Source organism: Drosophila ficusphila, unplaced genomic scaffold, assembly GCF_018152265.1.
Source record: "Drosophila ficusphila isolate 14025-0441.05 unplaced genomic scaffold, ASM1815226v1 contig_791, whole genome shotgun sequence".
In the NCBI taxonomy this organism is placed as follows: Eukaryota; Metazoa; Arthropoda; class Insecta; order Diptera; family Drosophilidae; genus Drosophila; species Drosophila ficusphila.
The window spans coordinates 6,845,248-6,860,610 of record NW_025064737.1 but is presented as its reverse complement, the minus strand read 5'-3'; the positions used below and the strand labels follow the sequence as shown (position 1 = coordinate 6,860,610).

General features: G+C 41.3%; 4 protein-coding genes across 5 annotated transcripts in view; 2 read left to right on the top strand and 2 right to left on the bottom strand.

The window, feature by feature from the left end:
• Nucleotides 1–11,293, bottom strand: part of LOC108101058 (chromatin-remodeling ATPase INO80) — a 39,499-nt gene extending 28,206 nt beyond the window's left edge. Inside the window, exons 1-7 of the mRNA XM_017205245.2 lie at nt 10,930–11,293; nt 10,684–10,877; nt 8,227–10,562; nt 7,984–8,161; nt 7,588–7,925; nt 7,266–7,527; nt 7,039–7,206 (exon numbers count right to left, since the gene is read on the bottom strand). Of these exons, the coding sequence (XP_017060734.1) occupies nt 7,039–7,206; nt 7,266–7,527; nt 7,588–7,925; nt 7,984–8,161; nt 8,227–10,562; nt 10,684–10,877; nt 10,930–11,209 (3,756 nt within the window). The 5' untranslated portion in view covers nt 11,210–11,293. The remainder of the gene's footprint in view (nt 1–7,038; nt 7,207–7,265; nt 7,528–7,587; nt 7,926–7,983; nt 8,162–8,226; nt 10,563–10,683; nt 10,878–10,929) is intronic.
• Nucleotides 1,547–3,384, top strand: LOC108101059 (putative serine protease K12H4.7). Its single transcript, XM_017205246.2, has 5 exons — nt 1,547–1,790; nt 1,851–2,032; nt 2,094–2,561; nt 2,618–2,799; nt 2,861–3,384. The coding sequence occupies exons 1-5, from the start codon at nt 1,566–1,568 to the stop codon at nt 3,262–3,264; spliced, it is 1,461 nt and encodes a 486-aa protein (XP_017060735.1). The 5' UTR covers nt 1,547–1,565; the 3' UTR covers nt 3,265–3,384.
• LOC108101063 (probable transcriptional regulatory protein MHP7448_0474) lies at nt 5,648–6,781 on the bottom strand. Of its 2 annotated transcripts, XM_017205252.2 has the most exons (2): nt 6,448–6,576; nt 5,648–6,391 (listed from the first exon to the last, which is right to left on the bottom strand). In XM_017205252.2, the coding sequence occupies exons 1-2, from the start codon at nt 6,463–6,465 to the stop codon at nt 5,717–5,719; spliced, it is 693 nt and encodes a 230-aa protein (XP_017060741.1). In that variant the 5' UTR covers nt 6,466–6,576; the 3' UTR covers nt 5,648–5,716. The 2 variants fall into 2 exon arrangements, with proteins under 2 accessions (XP_017060741.1, XP_017060739.1); XM_017205250.2 differs by having other exon boundaries at nt 5,648–6,781.
• Nucleotides 11,294–11,655: 362 nt separating the features above from the next.
• On the top strand, nt 11,656–14,947 carry LOC108101114 (aprataxin-like protein). Its single transcript, XM_017205333.2, has 5 exons — nt 11,656–11,921; nt 11,979–12,204; nt 12,385–12,564; nt 12,710–12,894; nt 12,950–14,947. Exons 1-5 carry the CDS (start codon nt 11,769–11,771, stop codon nt 14,222–14,224), a joined length of 2,019 nt encoding a protein of 672 aa, XP_017060822.1. The 5' UTR covers nt 11,656–11,768; the 3' UTR covers nt 14,225–14,947.
• The last annotated feature ends 416 nt before the right edge of the window (nt 14,948–15,363 follow it).

Here is a 15,363-nt window from a genome sequence, read left to right as displayed (position 1 = left end):
TTTTATACAGCACTCTAGTTCTACTTATTTATCGGAATTATTATGAAGTTACATAAATTACCCATTATATTGGACCCGGTAATTTTAAATGATGATCAATTGCATGGGCGCTATGAAAAACACATTTTCTTTAAAACTACGTAAAGCCGAAAAGTATGCAAGGTTTTTCGGTTGAGTTTAAACGGAAGAAAAGAAAATTCTTATCCTGGCGAAATCGTGAAACAGTAGTCGAAGCAACCTAAAAGTTAGAAATAAATGTGGTTTCTAATATAACAATTTTGAAGGCTAAGTGAACATCTATTTGGGTTTAAATATTATAGAACACTTTTGTTAACACTATTAAGCTGGAATTAATAGACCATATTATTAAGTATTGACTGTACTTGATTAGAAAAATAATAGAGAAAATAATTTTGCAAAGTTTTTTTTTTTTTTTGACATACTTGATAAGACAAATGATTCAACGAATGTAATTTTGCAAGGTTCTTTTCTTACATCACGATAAGAAGCCGGCTTATTGACCAAGGAACGTGAAAAAGTAAATATTTGGTAACACAACAATGGTCAATAAATTTGTCGCGTTTGCTTATATGGGATTAAATTAACAAGTGTTGAGGCACGTGTAAGCAATGCAACAAATAGGTAATATTATTACTTCATGAGTTTAGTATTGGGAAAAGTTTAATAATATGGCGAAAATGTAAGATATTCATGTAGATCATTTCTTATACCATTCTCATAAACGCTTCACATTAACTGCTTAATCTATTTATGAACTATTTAAAATAAAATTTGTTAGAATTTGCAAAGGTTAGAAATACAGATGTAATGTATATTTAATAACATTAAAGTAAGTGAACAACTTGTTACAACTAAGTAAGCAATGCAACAAATAGGTAATGTTTTTAGCTCATTAGTTTAATAACAGGAAAAATTTATAATAAGGCGACATGTGTAAAATATTGATGTAGACCAATTTTTACACCATGCTCACAAATGGTTTTTTAAAACTTGGAAGAAGGGCTTTGCCAGTATTAACTTTAAAAAATGGTTTTCGTTTTGATTCTATTGCCTCATTGAGCTATTCAAATTTTTTAATACTTGTAAAGCTTAGAAATACACACATAATGTAATTGAATTACATTAAAGTTAGTAAAAAACCTATTACAACTATAATTACAATTTTCCGCTTTAATTAAGATTAATTTTATTATAGTTTACTGAAATATCTTCAACCCCACAATATTATTTTTGGTGAGTCTATTATCAGTTACGTAAATAGCTTCACTCAGATCTTAGGAAATTGTTGCACAATAGATGACTTTTGGTATTCCAAAAGCATTATAATGAACCTAGCTCAAATAAGGTAATTCAGGGCGCGATACAGACAAAGAACCCTTGACATTATCAGTGTTATATATTTTCCTATATTTGTTTGCCTTGCAATCAAGTGCCAAAAGACGCTATCTACGGCTGATGCGGCAGCCAGTAGGGAATATTTTCCAATAAATAGTCGACCACCAATGGTGGAAAATCATTCGCAAACTAGTGAACTATCAAGCAATATGAATTATATTATCGTAGTAGTAGCCTTGTTGGCACCCCTGACCGCGGCAGCCAGTCTGGGTGAACAGAGGCCGGAGCCAAATGCCTTCGTCAAATCTCTGAGGGATTTGCACAGAGGTCCTCCAGTTGAACCATTGAAGACCAGGGCCACCAAGGTGGAGGAGCGCTGGTTCACCCAAAAGCTGGACAATTTTGACGATAGCAACAATGCCACATGGCAGGATGTAAGATTCTTACGAAGCTTTAGTATACTTCTCTACTCCAACTCTTATTTTGTTCCTTAGCGCGTCTATATCAACACTAAGTACTTTGTTGATGGCAACCCCATTTTCATCTACCTCGGTGGAGAATGGGCTATCGATCCAAGTGGCATTACCTCTGGACTCTGGAAGGACATTGCTAAAAGTCACAAAGGTGCCCTGGTCTACACCGAACATCGTTTCTTTGGCGAGAGTTTCCCAATAACGTAAGTTAGACAAACACAAAGGGTTCTTTTAATGTTAGTATTTAAAAACCAACACCTTTAGTCCTCTGTCTACCGAGAACCTCGAGAAATACCAGAATGTCGAACAGGCTTTGGCCGATGTGATCAACGTAATTAAAACCCTGAAGGAGGAGGACAAGTACAAGGATTCCAAGGTAGTGGTGTCTGGCTGCTCCTACTCGGCCACCATGGCCACCTGGATCAGGAAGCTCTATCCCGATGTCATCAGGGGAAGCTGGGCCTCCTCTGCTCCGATCGTGGCCAAGGTGAACTTCAAGGACTACATGAAAGTTGTTGGCGAGTCCTATGCCACCCTTGGAGGACAATATTGCTACGATCTGATCGACAATGCTACTGCCTACTACGAGAACCTTTTCGATATTGGAAATGGCACTCAAGCCGCGAAGGAACTAAATCTGTGCTCCAACTTTAACGCTACCAACGAAAAGGATCGCTGGCAGATATTCAGCACTATTGCCAATATTTTTGCCGGCATTGCTCAATACCAAAAGTAAGTGGTACGAACCAACCAAACGAACTTATTTTGATTTAAAATGTTCTCTTTAGGCCAGAAAACTACGACATTCCCAAGTACTGTTCTATTCTGCGAGAGTTTAGTGACGATGATTCTGTGGCTTTGTCGAAGTTCATCAACTGGAAAATCAACGAACATTCTGGAGAATGCCTGAGTACCACCTTCAACGGAGCGGTGGGATACTACGAATGGTCCAAGGAGAACTACGAAGACAGTAAGTGATTTTAACTTAAAGTTTACTCTTTTTTATAACCGACATTTTCCTCTCTTTTAAGGCGACTTGCCTTGGATTTTCCAGACCTGCAACGAATTCGGATGGTTCCAATCTTCGGGCAGCAGCAGCCAACCCTTTGGATCTACCTTCCCGGCTACTCTGTACGAGGACACATGCGAGGGAGTCTTTGGCTCGAAATACGACTCTGCTGGCATCCACTCCAAAATCCGGGCAACGAACAATAAGTTTGGAGGCCTAGACGTCAACGCCACCAACATCTACTTTGTGCAAGGCGCTTTGGATGGCTGGAGCAAGGTGGGTGCTGGAGTGGCCCAGGGAGCCACCATTATCCCCGACGCCTCCCATTGTCCGGATACCGGATCGATCAGTGCCACCGATAGTGCCGCTCTGGTGGCCTCCAAGCAGAAGCTGATCAAGCTCGTGGCCGAATGGCTGGAGGACTGAGATCTCAATCAGTAGAATTTTTTTTTTAGATTTTAGAACTAATTCTATTTTTTGTTTTAAAAATGTATTATTATCAATAACCACCAATAATTTGGCTTAATAAAATACTTTACATCTTAATATTATTAACTTTTTATTATACAACCTTACACATTTAATCAATTAACGAACCAGTATTGAATTTCAACAAAATGATTATTTAATCTTGGCGTTTTCAACTAGTCCACTTGTCCTTTGCTCAATTAGCAAATCAATTGACGGGCTAACTGCCTAGAGTATTAATTGCCATGACTAATCGAAGATAAGTGGACGATGAGAGTGCCCTTTAGAATGTCAAGATCCGACAACTTGAAATGACTTAAAAAGAACAAAGTTCTTGAACTCTGTTTCTAAAACAGCACGCTTTAATTGTATTTTCAAGAGAAAAGATTTGCAAATATGATGCAATAAAATCTGAAAATTTAGCAGACTATCACGGACATAGACAGTCCCCAAAAAGTGAGGAAAGGTGGGAAGTGGAGAAAGAGCGGACTCCTACACCCAATGAATTGCACTAAATCCAGAAACGTGTTGGGCATATCAAGATCAGTAGACAGCCGGCTACTTAAAGACTTTGAGCTGCTTTAGAAAATGTCATAAATCTTGCCAGCCGAAACCGAATCGAGTCCCGCATTATAATGACTTGAGGAGATCCATTTAACAAGTCCCAAGTGAACTTGATATCAACAATACAATTTGCTTATAAATAGCATTAAATACAATTAAATTTTGGGCTTTGTGTCATTTAAAATGTAACTGGTACACTTTTTCCTTCCTCTTCTCTGAAGAAATGCCAAAGTGTTGAGTTTTTTGGTCAAATTATTTTGGTATGCGACAAAGACATGAACGGGAAATACTTTTGTTCTTGTCGAATGTTCTCAAAGGAGAAGAATGAGGGGCAAAGCTCTTCTCGTTGGTGTTTGAGAAATTATATCGAAAAAGAAATAAAAATTCTTGACATAATTTAAGAGGTTGTTGAAATTGGCTAATTTTTTTTTTTTTTTGGGACTAAGATATCATTAATATTTGTAAGTAAAATATAATTTTTACCGTAAAATTGTCTTGTATTTTATATTAGGGATATAGTATGACATTATTACATTTTTAAATAATATTTATTTATTAATACATTTTTTTCAATAGAGGATTTTTAAAATTCAAACAACTATTAAAGGTTGGTTCTGAGTCACCTCGCGGAATCTTCCCAAACCACGATGAGTTATAAAAGATCTTTGAATGGTGAACAATCAGTCTGCCGAAATACCAACATCGAATTAGTCAACTGTGGACACAAAACTGAGAAAGCGAGACGGGGAGGCCAATCCAGCAACTGAACTGAGCCTGAGAACCTGGCTATAAACTGGCAGAGGAGTAGAAGCCGAAACCAAATTACTCTTGGCCAGGGAGTGCAAATAACAAATCAAAACCGGTGACAAAATGATTTAGGAACCGGGCGAAAATGTTCACACGAGCAGGCAACCAAAGAAAAGATCGGACAGAACCGACCAGAAATCGAACAAGAAGCGCTGGGGGAGAAACATGCAAAGATTCGGTTCGATTTTGTATCCTTTTCGGCTGAGAATTCTTCTACGTGGTCGCTGGACTCGGATTGGTGGGTCTCATTGTTACGCGGCGATAAAGATCACACGAGTAAATCATGGTCTGCCGCCACTCACTCCCAGCTCATCCCCATCCGCATCCCAGCGCTCCACCACCCCGAATCAAGATTCAACCTTGACTGCCGCAATGCATGAACAAGTAGTTTAGCAAATGGATACAAGAGCCACACAGGGTTTTTCCGCCTTCGGGCTTGAGACAATGACATCGAACTCTCTTCTATAATGGCGAGTTAAATATTGTCGAAAAGCTATGCAGAAATCATCAAGTTGATAGCGAGAGCTAAAAGGTAATAAAAGTTCCCTCTTTGAAATTATCGATATGTAATTGATTCGAAAATGTTATAAAGTACTATCATATGCAAATGTCGTACTCTCTCAAAGCTGAAATAAATATATTAATGGATGACAAAGAATAGTAGGATCTTGTTCGATAATTAATTCAGCAAAACTTTCCGCAACCGTAATCTTTTAGTTCTGCTTAATATAACAATTGGTATGAAGTGCCTACTCAAGGCACTGGTCAATTAAAATTTCACGCTCTTTAAAAAGCTAGACTTATTAATCAATCTTGGCAAAGTGGTTTCTTACAGATTTGTTTACCATTGCATTGATAAAGCTACACTTTACAAACTTTTTGTTACCTTTTTATCTTGGAATTTAAACTAGAAAATGTGGGATTTTCCATTGTTATTATTTAAAATTACTTCTCAGGATAATAAATGAAATTTTCTCCTAAAATTGCACTTTTACTTTAATTTGCACTTCACTTAAAATATTGAATACACTGATTCGAGCTACTGGGCACGAACATTGTCATAAATTTTTACTACATCTTCGTCCTGCAAAAGATTTTTACGGAACTCCTGGTAACGCGTCATCTGTCGATCGGTTAAGTTCACCAGCTTGTTTGGACAATGTCCCACTTCCGTGTGGGTAATCTTGTACTTGCACTGCTGCAGTTTTTCCGTCACCTCTCGCAGGTCGTATGGTCGACACTTAAACAAAACATTGCCCTTGCCCAAATCGACAATGGCGGAATCAGTGGCCTTGCACCACAATGCATCCGTTCGCAAGGTTTGATTGAAATCGTCAAAACTAAATGATAATTTGCTGGGCAAGGTGGCTTCAATCAAGCCAGTTTCGGTGAATAAATGCCTATTGAAAAAGCGCGCCTTGCCTTGCTTAAGAAAATTGGCTAAACGAAGCTTCAGGTCGCTGAGGTTATCAGTCCTGACCTTGCAAATCATGGCGACCAATTGACGACCGTAGTCCATGGGCAGGCTGTAGGTGCTGTGATTCCTTTCGTTCAATTCGCACTCCTTCAGGATGCGTTGCACTTGACTGTAGGGCAGCAGGAGGGGAGACAGTTGGGCCTTCAGTTCGTAATTCTTCTCGGGATCTATGGAACCGCCACCGCGATGAACCGCCAATCGCAGTTTATTAGCCAGTTTAACTTCGTCTGGTGTATCCTGATCAAATCGGTTTGGTTTGGTGCCCAGTCGGGAGACGAAAGTGGAGGACTTACTCGAGCTCCTGTCTCCATACATAGGAGCCCATCGCACCCTTTTAACGACTATTGGCTCTTGTTCCGAAGGCAACTCCAAATCAAGCCCATTACGCTTGTCGTTCTCCAGTTTTGGGGAATCACTGCGGATTAACGTTGGCTTTGGTCGGTAGGGATTTATGCTGGACTTTATCTGAGGAAGTTTCATGGTAGTCATCTTGTCCACGGGGTCAAGACAGCGGTTTAAAGACATGTTCACAAAACTTATAATTTTGACTAAATGTTGATTTTATAAGATTTATCGGGTATTGTCGATTTCTTCTATAAAAATGTAAATAACTGAATTTTCGGAGATAACACGATTGGAAAGTTTTCGGCATGACTTTAGCCTAAGGATAAACTTAATACAAGTTTCTAAATGTTTTTTTTAATGGATAGTCAGTTGAAAGAACTCCTAATAAATGTGCTCCTAAATTGCGGCAAAGTTGACAATTGGTACATTATTTGTATTTCGCTAAGAATACGAGTATTCGGAATTGTTATTTTAATTGGTATATTTGTCATTTAAATTAAAGATAATAAAATCATCATTATTATGAAAAATGTACTCACCGTATCAGCAGCGGTTAAATTAATTCCCAAGCCTCCAGCTCTCGTTGAAAGCAGAAATACGAAAATATCGGCCCTTGTTTGGAAATCAGCAACCATATCGCGACGAGCGGAGATCTTGCTCGAGCCATCCAATCGCATGTATCGATGCTTGCGGTGCCACATGTACTCCTGGAAATTAAATAAAATATTTGTTAAACAGAATACGGTTTAAGGCGTTGAAAACGCACCTCCAGCAAGTCAATCATCTTGGTCATCTGTGAGTAGATGAGAACTCGATGACCATTCGCCTTGAGACGAGTAAGCAGGGTATCCAAAACAAACAGCTTGCCGGCGTCGGTAATCAAAGTCTCCTTGTCAGGCACCACAATCGAGGACCAACCACTGAGGGGTTTGCACAAGGCCAATCCGCTGGAGACGAGCTCTCTGCCTTGGCTGTTTTCGCACTGCTCGTGACGAATCTGCGTCCAGGCAGCACTGCGGCTCTCACAGCTATAAAAAAATTAACAAATATTTAGTAACCATTTAAATTTAATGCTAATAAAAACTCACTATAAATGCCTATCTACCGCTTGCACTTTCTGACCCAAATCGTAAAGAAGTCGTGGCATCGAAAGCGGCTCACATTTATAGCTCCTCGGTTTTCGAGGGCGATGCGGAAACTCGGGAAGCAGTAGCAGAGTGGTCACCTTTACATCACTCTTGGCATTCGACTTTGTTTGAACCTCCACAGATTCCATTTCCAACTCCTGCTTGGACTCCTCCATTTCCTCTATCAATGCGGTTTTTTCTTTGAGAATCTTTGAGCGGATCACACGATGTTCAATCGTTTCTTGCATGTTGTAGGTGAAGTAGTCACCAAAAGCGTAAACGCTGCTCTCATGAGTGGTCTGTTAGAAAACAAGTTATTTTTCTTTTTGTAAAAATGTGCAAATTTAAATAATTTACCATCGCTGTAAAAAGGAAGTTCCTAAGTACACTGTCCGAAGGCATATAGTCCAGAACTAGTTTGTTTTCTAGCATTGGCTCCAGCAGTTGATACCGACTGTCAGGTTGCTTTTTCCACCAAAATCGGCGGTAGGCGACCAGTGGATATTTCTCCAGCACTCGACGGTAATGCAAAAGACTGCGAACGAAGTTATTTAAATTAAGATGCAACTACTTAATTAAAATCGGTTACGGTATACTCACAAGTCAATCAGTCCATTCAGTGTCACATCCACCATATCTCCCACAGATAAATCACACAAACGGGTGAAGCCAAAGCAACTATCCACATTTACATCCTCGAAAAGAGATTTTTGCATATACTCCGATTTAAAGATACTAAATCGATTGTAGAGCAAATGCTTTCGACTGGGAAGTGATCTGTGAGTGAGTCCTTCTTCGTAAACTAATCTGGGAATCGTGTACTCCGCGCATCGCATAAAGAACGGACTCCTGGCATCTCTCCGTTCAAAGAGCTCTGGATGATTGCACACCTTGCGGAACTGCATGACCAGATTCATAAGATTTGAGGCAGATGAGGACGTCGAAGTGGTAGTGGATCCACTGGTCAGGTGCAAAAGATCCTCAATCCGGATTTTACTCTTCAGCGCCCTGTAGAGCAACTTTTGGCGAATGGTCAGCGGGCAGTAAACCATAATCTCGATCTTATCCGACAGCTCGTTCTCCACATCCTTCTTTATTCGTCGTAACATAAAGGGTTTGAGGATCATGTGCAGCCTGGAGATTTGTTTCTCATCAATGCCCGTTTTGTTTTCAGCATGGGATTCAATGTCTTTTGAGAACCACTCGTTAAACTCATCATGGGAATCAAACAACGTCGGCATGATGAAGTGCAGCAGTGCCCAGAGCTCTGCCATGCTGTTCTGAATCGGAGTGCCACTAAGGAGTAGTCGATTCCGACAGCTGAATCCCAATAGCAACTTCCATCGTTGGGAGGCGGCGCTCTTGATGGCTTGTGCCTCGTCCAAAACCATGTACTGCCACTTGATCCGGTTGAAATACTTGTAATCGCTGACCACAAGCTGGTAGGAAGTAATCACCACATGGAAGCTGGCATCGCGGGTGTGCAGATGTTTCTGATCCCAAAACTGACGCAGGATCTTTCGTTCGCTAGGGGAACCCCAATATGGCACCACCTTAAAGTCTGGCACGAATCTTGACATCTCCTGCTGCCAATTGTGCAGTGTGGATGCAGGTGAGATCACCAAAAAGGGACCCCACACTCCGTAGTGCTCGGCTACGTGACAAAGGAATGCAATAGATTGGACTGTCTTGCCCAAACCCATTTCGTCTGCCAGGATGCCACTGATTCCCTGATCGTAGATGTTTGCCAGCCAGGTCATGCCCTTGATTTGATAGCCCTTAAGTGTTCCCTTGAACATCTTTGGTTGCGGTAGGTCCTTCATCTCCGGGCGGGGTTCTGCTTTAATTTCCACCTCTCCCTCCTGTTCTTGTTCTTTTTCTGGTTCTGGCTCCGGTTCCTCTTCTTCCTCCTCCTCCTTCTTTACACACACATCGAATGCCCTGGTTTTATCTAGATCCCTTTGAATGGCTGCCTCGGCGTTCTCCTGAGCTAGCAGCTTCATCTCCCCTGCGTCGTAGTCATCTTGAATCGCCAGCTTGGCGTTGGTCTCCTCGTCCAGCTGGCTGAGAATGCGCAACTGATCCTCCTCGGTGCCCTGGCCGAGTTTTTTGGACATGAAATGGGCATACAACTCGGTTTGTGTGATAAGGAAATTCAGCTTTCGCTGCTGGCGCTTCACTTCGATAAGTTCAACGTCCTGTTTGCGCTGTTCCTCCGCCTCGCGCTCTTGTTTGCGCCGCTGATCCCGCTCCACGCGCTCGTACCGCTTCCAATAGGTGAGCATTTCCCTGGTAAGTCGCTTCGCACGCCACACCGTTTCCTTCATGATCCTTTGGGAGTTGAGAGCCCGCTGGCGCACCACTTTAGCGCACATGCCAGCCACCCGCTTGCAATTGGCCAGCATTTCTTTGTGATTATTACTTTTGATGCGTTGCAATCTGCCAGACTCCTTTTTAGACATAATCTGCCAGATGCGACGACGTCGAGCGGCCAATGCAGCCGGGTTCTTTCGCTTCCGTCGGACTTTAGTCACTTGACCCTCGGCGCCGCCCACCACGTCCACCTCCTCCTCTATTTCCTCTTCTTCTGGATAATCCAGGGCCAGGCTGGCCAGCTCTCTCTTGTAGTCCACCTCGCCACCATCCTCGTCTTCGTCCTCGTTGGTGGGCAGTGTGTCGCCAAATGAGTACTTGCCCAGCTCCGACGGAGGCACCTCTCCGGATTCTGGTGATCCCATCATATCTCGTTTCTTGCGACCCCTTCTTCGTTGCTTGGGCGGCTTTGGTCCTGCTTGAGCTTCAGCCAAACGAGCCATAAGGATCTCCTGCTTGGTGCGACGGCGCCTCTTTCGTACTCCTGCTGTCGCCTGCTGGCGCTCGGCAAAAATGTCGTGGTTCGATAGCAGACCACTGCCATAATATGCATACTGGGCATTCTGAAAGGGATTAAAGTGGGGAAAAATAAGTAAACATTTTCTTGCTAATATATTTTGTGGTTAAATTGAAGTAAAAGTTCTAAGCTTAGAGAATCTCTAGGCCCTAACTGTATATACTCACGGTTGCCTTTTTATAGTAGTTCTTCCGCTGTCGCTGCTCCCGGACGTGCTCCCTCAGCAGCTGCTGCACATACTCATCCTCCGTAATTGTGGGGTCGTCACTTTCCGTATCGCTCAGAAGGACATCATACAGCCACTCTCGATCGCTGGTCAGATCGTTAAAGTTATACAGCTGCGCCTTGACGCTTTGCCGCTCTGTGAAGAAGACTTTTAGTCAGAACTCCACATTTCTTCACTACCAACTCACCCTCTTTGCTGCCCAGTAAACGATGCTTTCGCTTTTTGGATTTTCTCATCTTGACTACGCCCACAGTGGAGGAGTCATCAGAATCCAGGGGCTCCTGCTCCCTTTTGACCACATGCTCCTCGTCACTTTCATCGTTGCTGCTCAGTGGTTTCCGCAAAACTCTTTTGGCCATGTCCATGAAGGGTCGCATGTTGAGGGCCGCTTCTAAGCGCTGGATGTGCAGCGGCTCCGCCATAAGACGGGGGCGTTGCTGGGGTGCCACCACGGGTTTGACATCCATGGTGAAGGCTATTTCAGTCAGCTTTTCGGCACAATTATCACGTAATTTTGCAACTTATTCGGCATGCGTCCATTAAGGTAAACAATAGTGTGACCGCATTGGCATCGGCGAAAAATACCGGCCTGTCGATCATAAATACTATAAACTATTGCTTATTATTCTGTGGCTGTCGATAAGAGAGACGAAGGGAAATTACATTTTAGATGTATGTTCAACAAGCGCGAGAAAGCTTACATTAAATAAAAACAGAAAAATGTGAAAAAATCTCCCTTACAAAACATATCATAACTAAACCTTTGTGTATCAAACCGTCGTAACTTCTGTGAACCGATGCCATTCATTTTTTACAGTGTAAGGTTAAACAAAAATACCGGTAAGAGTTTCACCTCTAACCGGGGTTTCCCTGTTTTCCAACACTAAAACCACTTTAGTTCGATCAGCTGTTCTGTCTGTTTTTATTTTCCGTGTTATTGTTACATTGTTCAGTTAATAACCGGTATTACATATATCAACAAAGGGAAATCTTAAATCTCTAATTTTAAAAATAATATCAGTTGCAATGTCTTGGTCAACTGGATTAGTCAAAGACATGTTAAAACCCGAAAACATGATAATTTCATCAGAACTCGGAGTTGTTATAGCAGATAAGTTTCCCAAGGCGCTGCATCACTACCTAGTGCTTCCCTTAGCCGATATTTCGAGCATATTTCAGGTGAGCAAAAAAGCTGAAAACGCCAGATGTTGTATACTACTAAAAATGTTATTTTAGTTGAACAAGAGTCATCTGCCGCTCTTGGAGGAACTTCTTCTTCTGGCCCGAAACGTTGTGGAGGTCAAAGGAGTGCGCTGGGAGGACTTTCAGGTGGGATTTCATGCGGAGCCAAGCATGCAAAGGCTACATTTGCATGTTATATCCACCGATTTTGTTTCCCCAAGTCTAAAGACTAAAAAACACTGGAACTCCTTCAACACCGAGCTATTTGTGCCATACAAAAGTAAGAGGTTATATTTCTAGTGTTTTGATTTCCTAGATACTGATAATTGAACTGACTACATTTTAATGGGATTACCCTGCTTAGATTGTTTATTGAATACTTTGATTATTTTTGTTTTGGGTGACCAAAATTTTGGGTAGTATTTTTAAGCACTAATATTTATTTAACTAATTGTTTTAGAACTTTGCGAACAGCTGGAGAAAAATAACTGCTTTGCGCGACTGCCCAAATCGCTGGTAGACGAGTTGCTGTCCAAGCCGCTAAATTGCAACCAGTGCAACTTTGTGGGAAAAAATTTGCCAACACTCAAGGAGCATCTGGTGGATCACCTTCAAGATAACATTCGCAAGCGAACCACTAGTACGTACTAGAGAACCAGTTCTTCCCTCTAAAGAACCGAGAACAGTCAGTTTGGAATCTTTTCCAGCACTCCCGGCTGATTTTTGAGATATTATCCAGAGCTTTTCTCGGTTAAATTTCGGTGATTTACACAATTGTTACACAGGCGAATCAATTAAAATGGAAAAAGACGAAAAGGCGTTTTTTCGGGATGAGCTAAAGCGCAAGCTAAATGACAAGAGGAACTTCCTTATCGAGACTGATCGGGCGGTGGTCATCAAAGCGGATTTCCCTAAATCGCAGTATCACTTTCGCGTAGTGGCTAAGGAGGAGTTGGGGGATGTAACTAAGGTGGGTCCGTTAAAAGTCTTTGTGTTCGTTATTAAGGGTTCGGGTGTTTCATTAGATAACTGGAGAACAGCTGCCTTTGTTGGATCACATGATGGAACTGGCCAATCAAATAATCGAAAAGCAGGAACACCTGGAGTCAGTTAACTTTCGCATTGGTTTTAAAGTCCACACCTTTTGGAACCGCCTCAATCTGCACGTAATATCAGATGATTTTTACTCCATGGCTATGAAACGTCCGCGCCACTGGAATAGCTTTAATACGGAGATATTTATGCCCTTTCAAATGGTCCACATGATGCTCAGCCTCCAGGGCTCCATTGAACCTATGTCGGAGGAGAAGTTTAAGGAGCTTCAGCTTCAGAGGCCATTGCGTTGCAACCAGTGCGATTTTTCCACCGAGTTGTTGCTAGATCTAAAAGCTCATCTATACCACCACTGGCAGCGTAAGGAAGGCGAACGCGAGCATAAGAAAAAAATGGAAAAAATAATTCAAAAGCTGGATGAGGCGAAGCTAGACACGCCGGTAAAACCAGCAGAACCAGCTGAAGTTTCTAGCCAAAATCAGCCGGCAGCTGAAAGCGCCCAGTTGCCCAATCAAAACCCGAGAAATCCCTTCCAAACCCCTCAGCAACTGCAGGCACAGCTTCAGGCCGAGAACGGATATAGCCAGAATATATATGGACCACCGGTCAACATGATGAATCTGCAGAATCCCAATAATCCGTTTCGCAACACTCCGTCTCTTAACATTCAGTCCATGAATCCGCCGCAGCCCAATAGGTTTAATTACCGGCCGCCCGGCTATAGGCCACGTGGTCCTATGCAAAATCAAGGACCTAGAGCTCATTGGAACGGACCTCGATTTCCACCTCGTCAACAGCAAAACGTCTTCAGGCATCCGGGAGCATCGCCTCCAATGAACTTTCCAGGAGCTCAGCCTTATCCAATTCATGCTGGACCCAGTGGTCAACCCAATGGACCTCGACCAAAATGGGTGCCACAAAATGTAGGACAGCAGAACCAACAGTATCCGAATCAACATAATCAGCAGAACTCTAATCATCAGCAGCCGAATCAGAATCGCTATCAACCAAATCGCCCACAAAGGTATAATCCTAATCAAGTAAACCGTCAGAATCCAGATCCGAATCGCCAGAATCCTCAACCGAATCGCCAGAATCCAGACCAAAATCGCCAAAATCCGAATAACCAGAACCAAAATCAAAATAAAAAGGCAGCAAACCAAAAAAATCAGCAGCAATCTTCTGGCAAACCACAAAACCAGGCTCCACCACCTGCCAACAATTCAAAACCAGCTGGTACTTCCTAGATCATTTATATTATTTAAGCCATTTAAAATTGATTACAACATTTTTTTTTTAATTGGCTTACAATAACCACATAAAAACCAAGTTAAAAATCACTCCTGTGTTTTATCAACTAAAATTTTTTTAAAATACCAACATTTATTTATAAAACCTTGCAGTAAGGTTACTCATTTAATGTAAATTTTAACGCCTTTCCAAGGCGGAAATAACAAAAAAAAAATTTCAAACAAATTACAGAAACTTAATTATACAATTTTTAAAAACGCAACTTTGTGACATTAAGTGTAAAACACACTGGTTGTTATTAATGCCAATATACCTTCATCCATTCCTTTACCAAAAGAATGTAAATCAAATTACAGAAATTGGATTAAATTAAAAAAAAAAAATGAAACCATGTGACTTTGAATGTTAAACACACTGATTATTATTGATGTCAACATCTAATTCCTATACCAAATCAATGTAAAACATTACAAGAACTGAATTGATTGGATATAATGATTAAGAAACAAAACTATTTGATATCGAATTTAAACACACTCATTCCTATACCAGAATCATTTAAATCTTATTAAACGATCTGAATAAATTGGATATAATGATTACGAAACAACTATTTGTTTTCGAACCTAAACATACTTGTTAAATTTAATACCAATTACTAATTTTGTCGTGCTTCAACAAAATAAATATTTGTGTATGAACATGAATAGTTCTAGGAACTTCTGCATCGCAGATATCGTTTTAATTTTACTAAGAAAAACCGTTTTCTTTGCCACCCACCTGCACAACCCATTGGAAGACTCAATTAGAGTGCTTTGGCCAACTGGAAAAATACCAACCCACGGCTAATTAAGCAGCCACTGAAGAGAGTCAACAGCGCAGCTCCTCCCCCGAGCTGACTGTAACGCTTATTAAATTATAAGTCTGAATCTGAGAAGTGGACAAAGTTTGTTCGATCCAATGGGAGAGGAATAATTTCAAAGTCTAATTATCGATTTAAACTTTCTGTGATGGTGACCCTTATTCCCCCCAGAATAATATGGTGACCAGAATAAGATGATGAGCAAATCGTTAGCTCAAAGGTACAGGTTCACTTTAGTTAAGATCTCGATAGTGAATTCATTTACCTTATCAG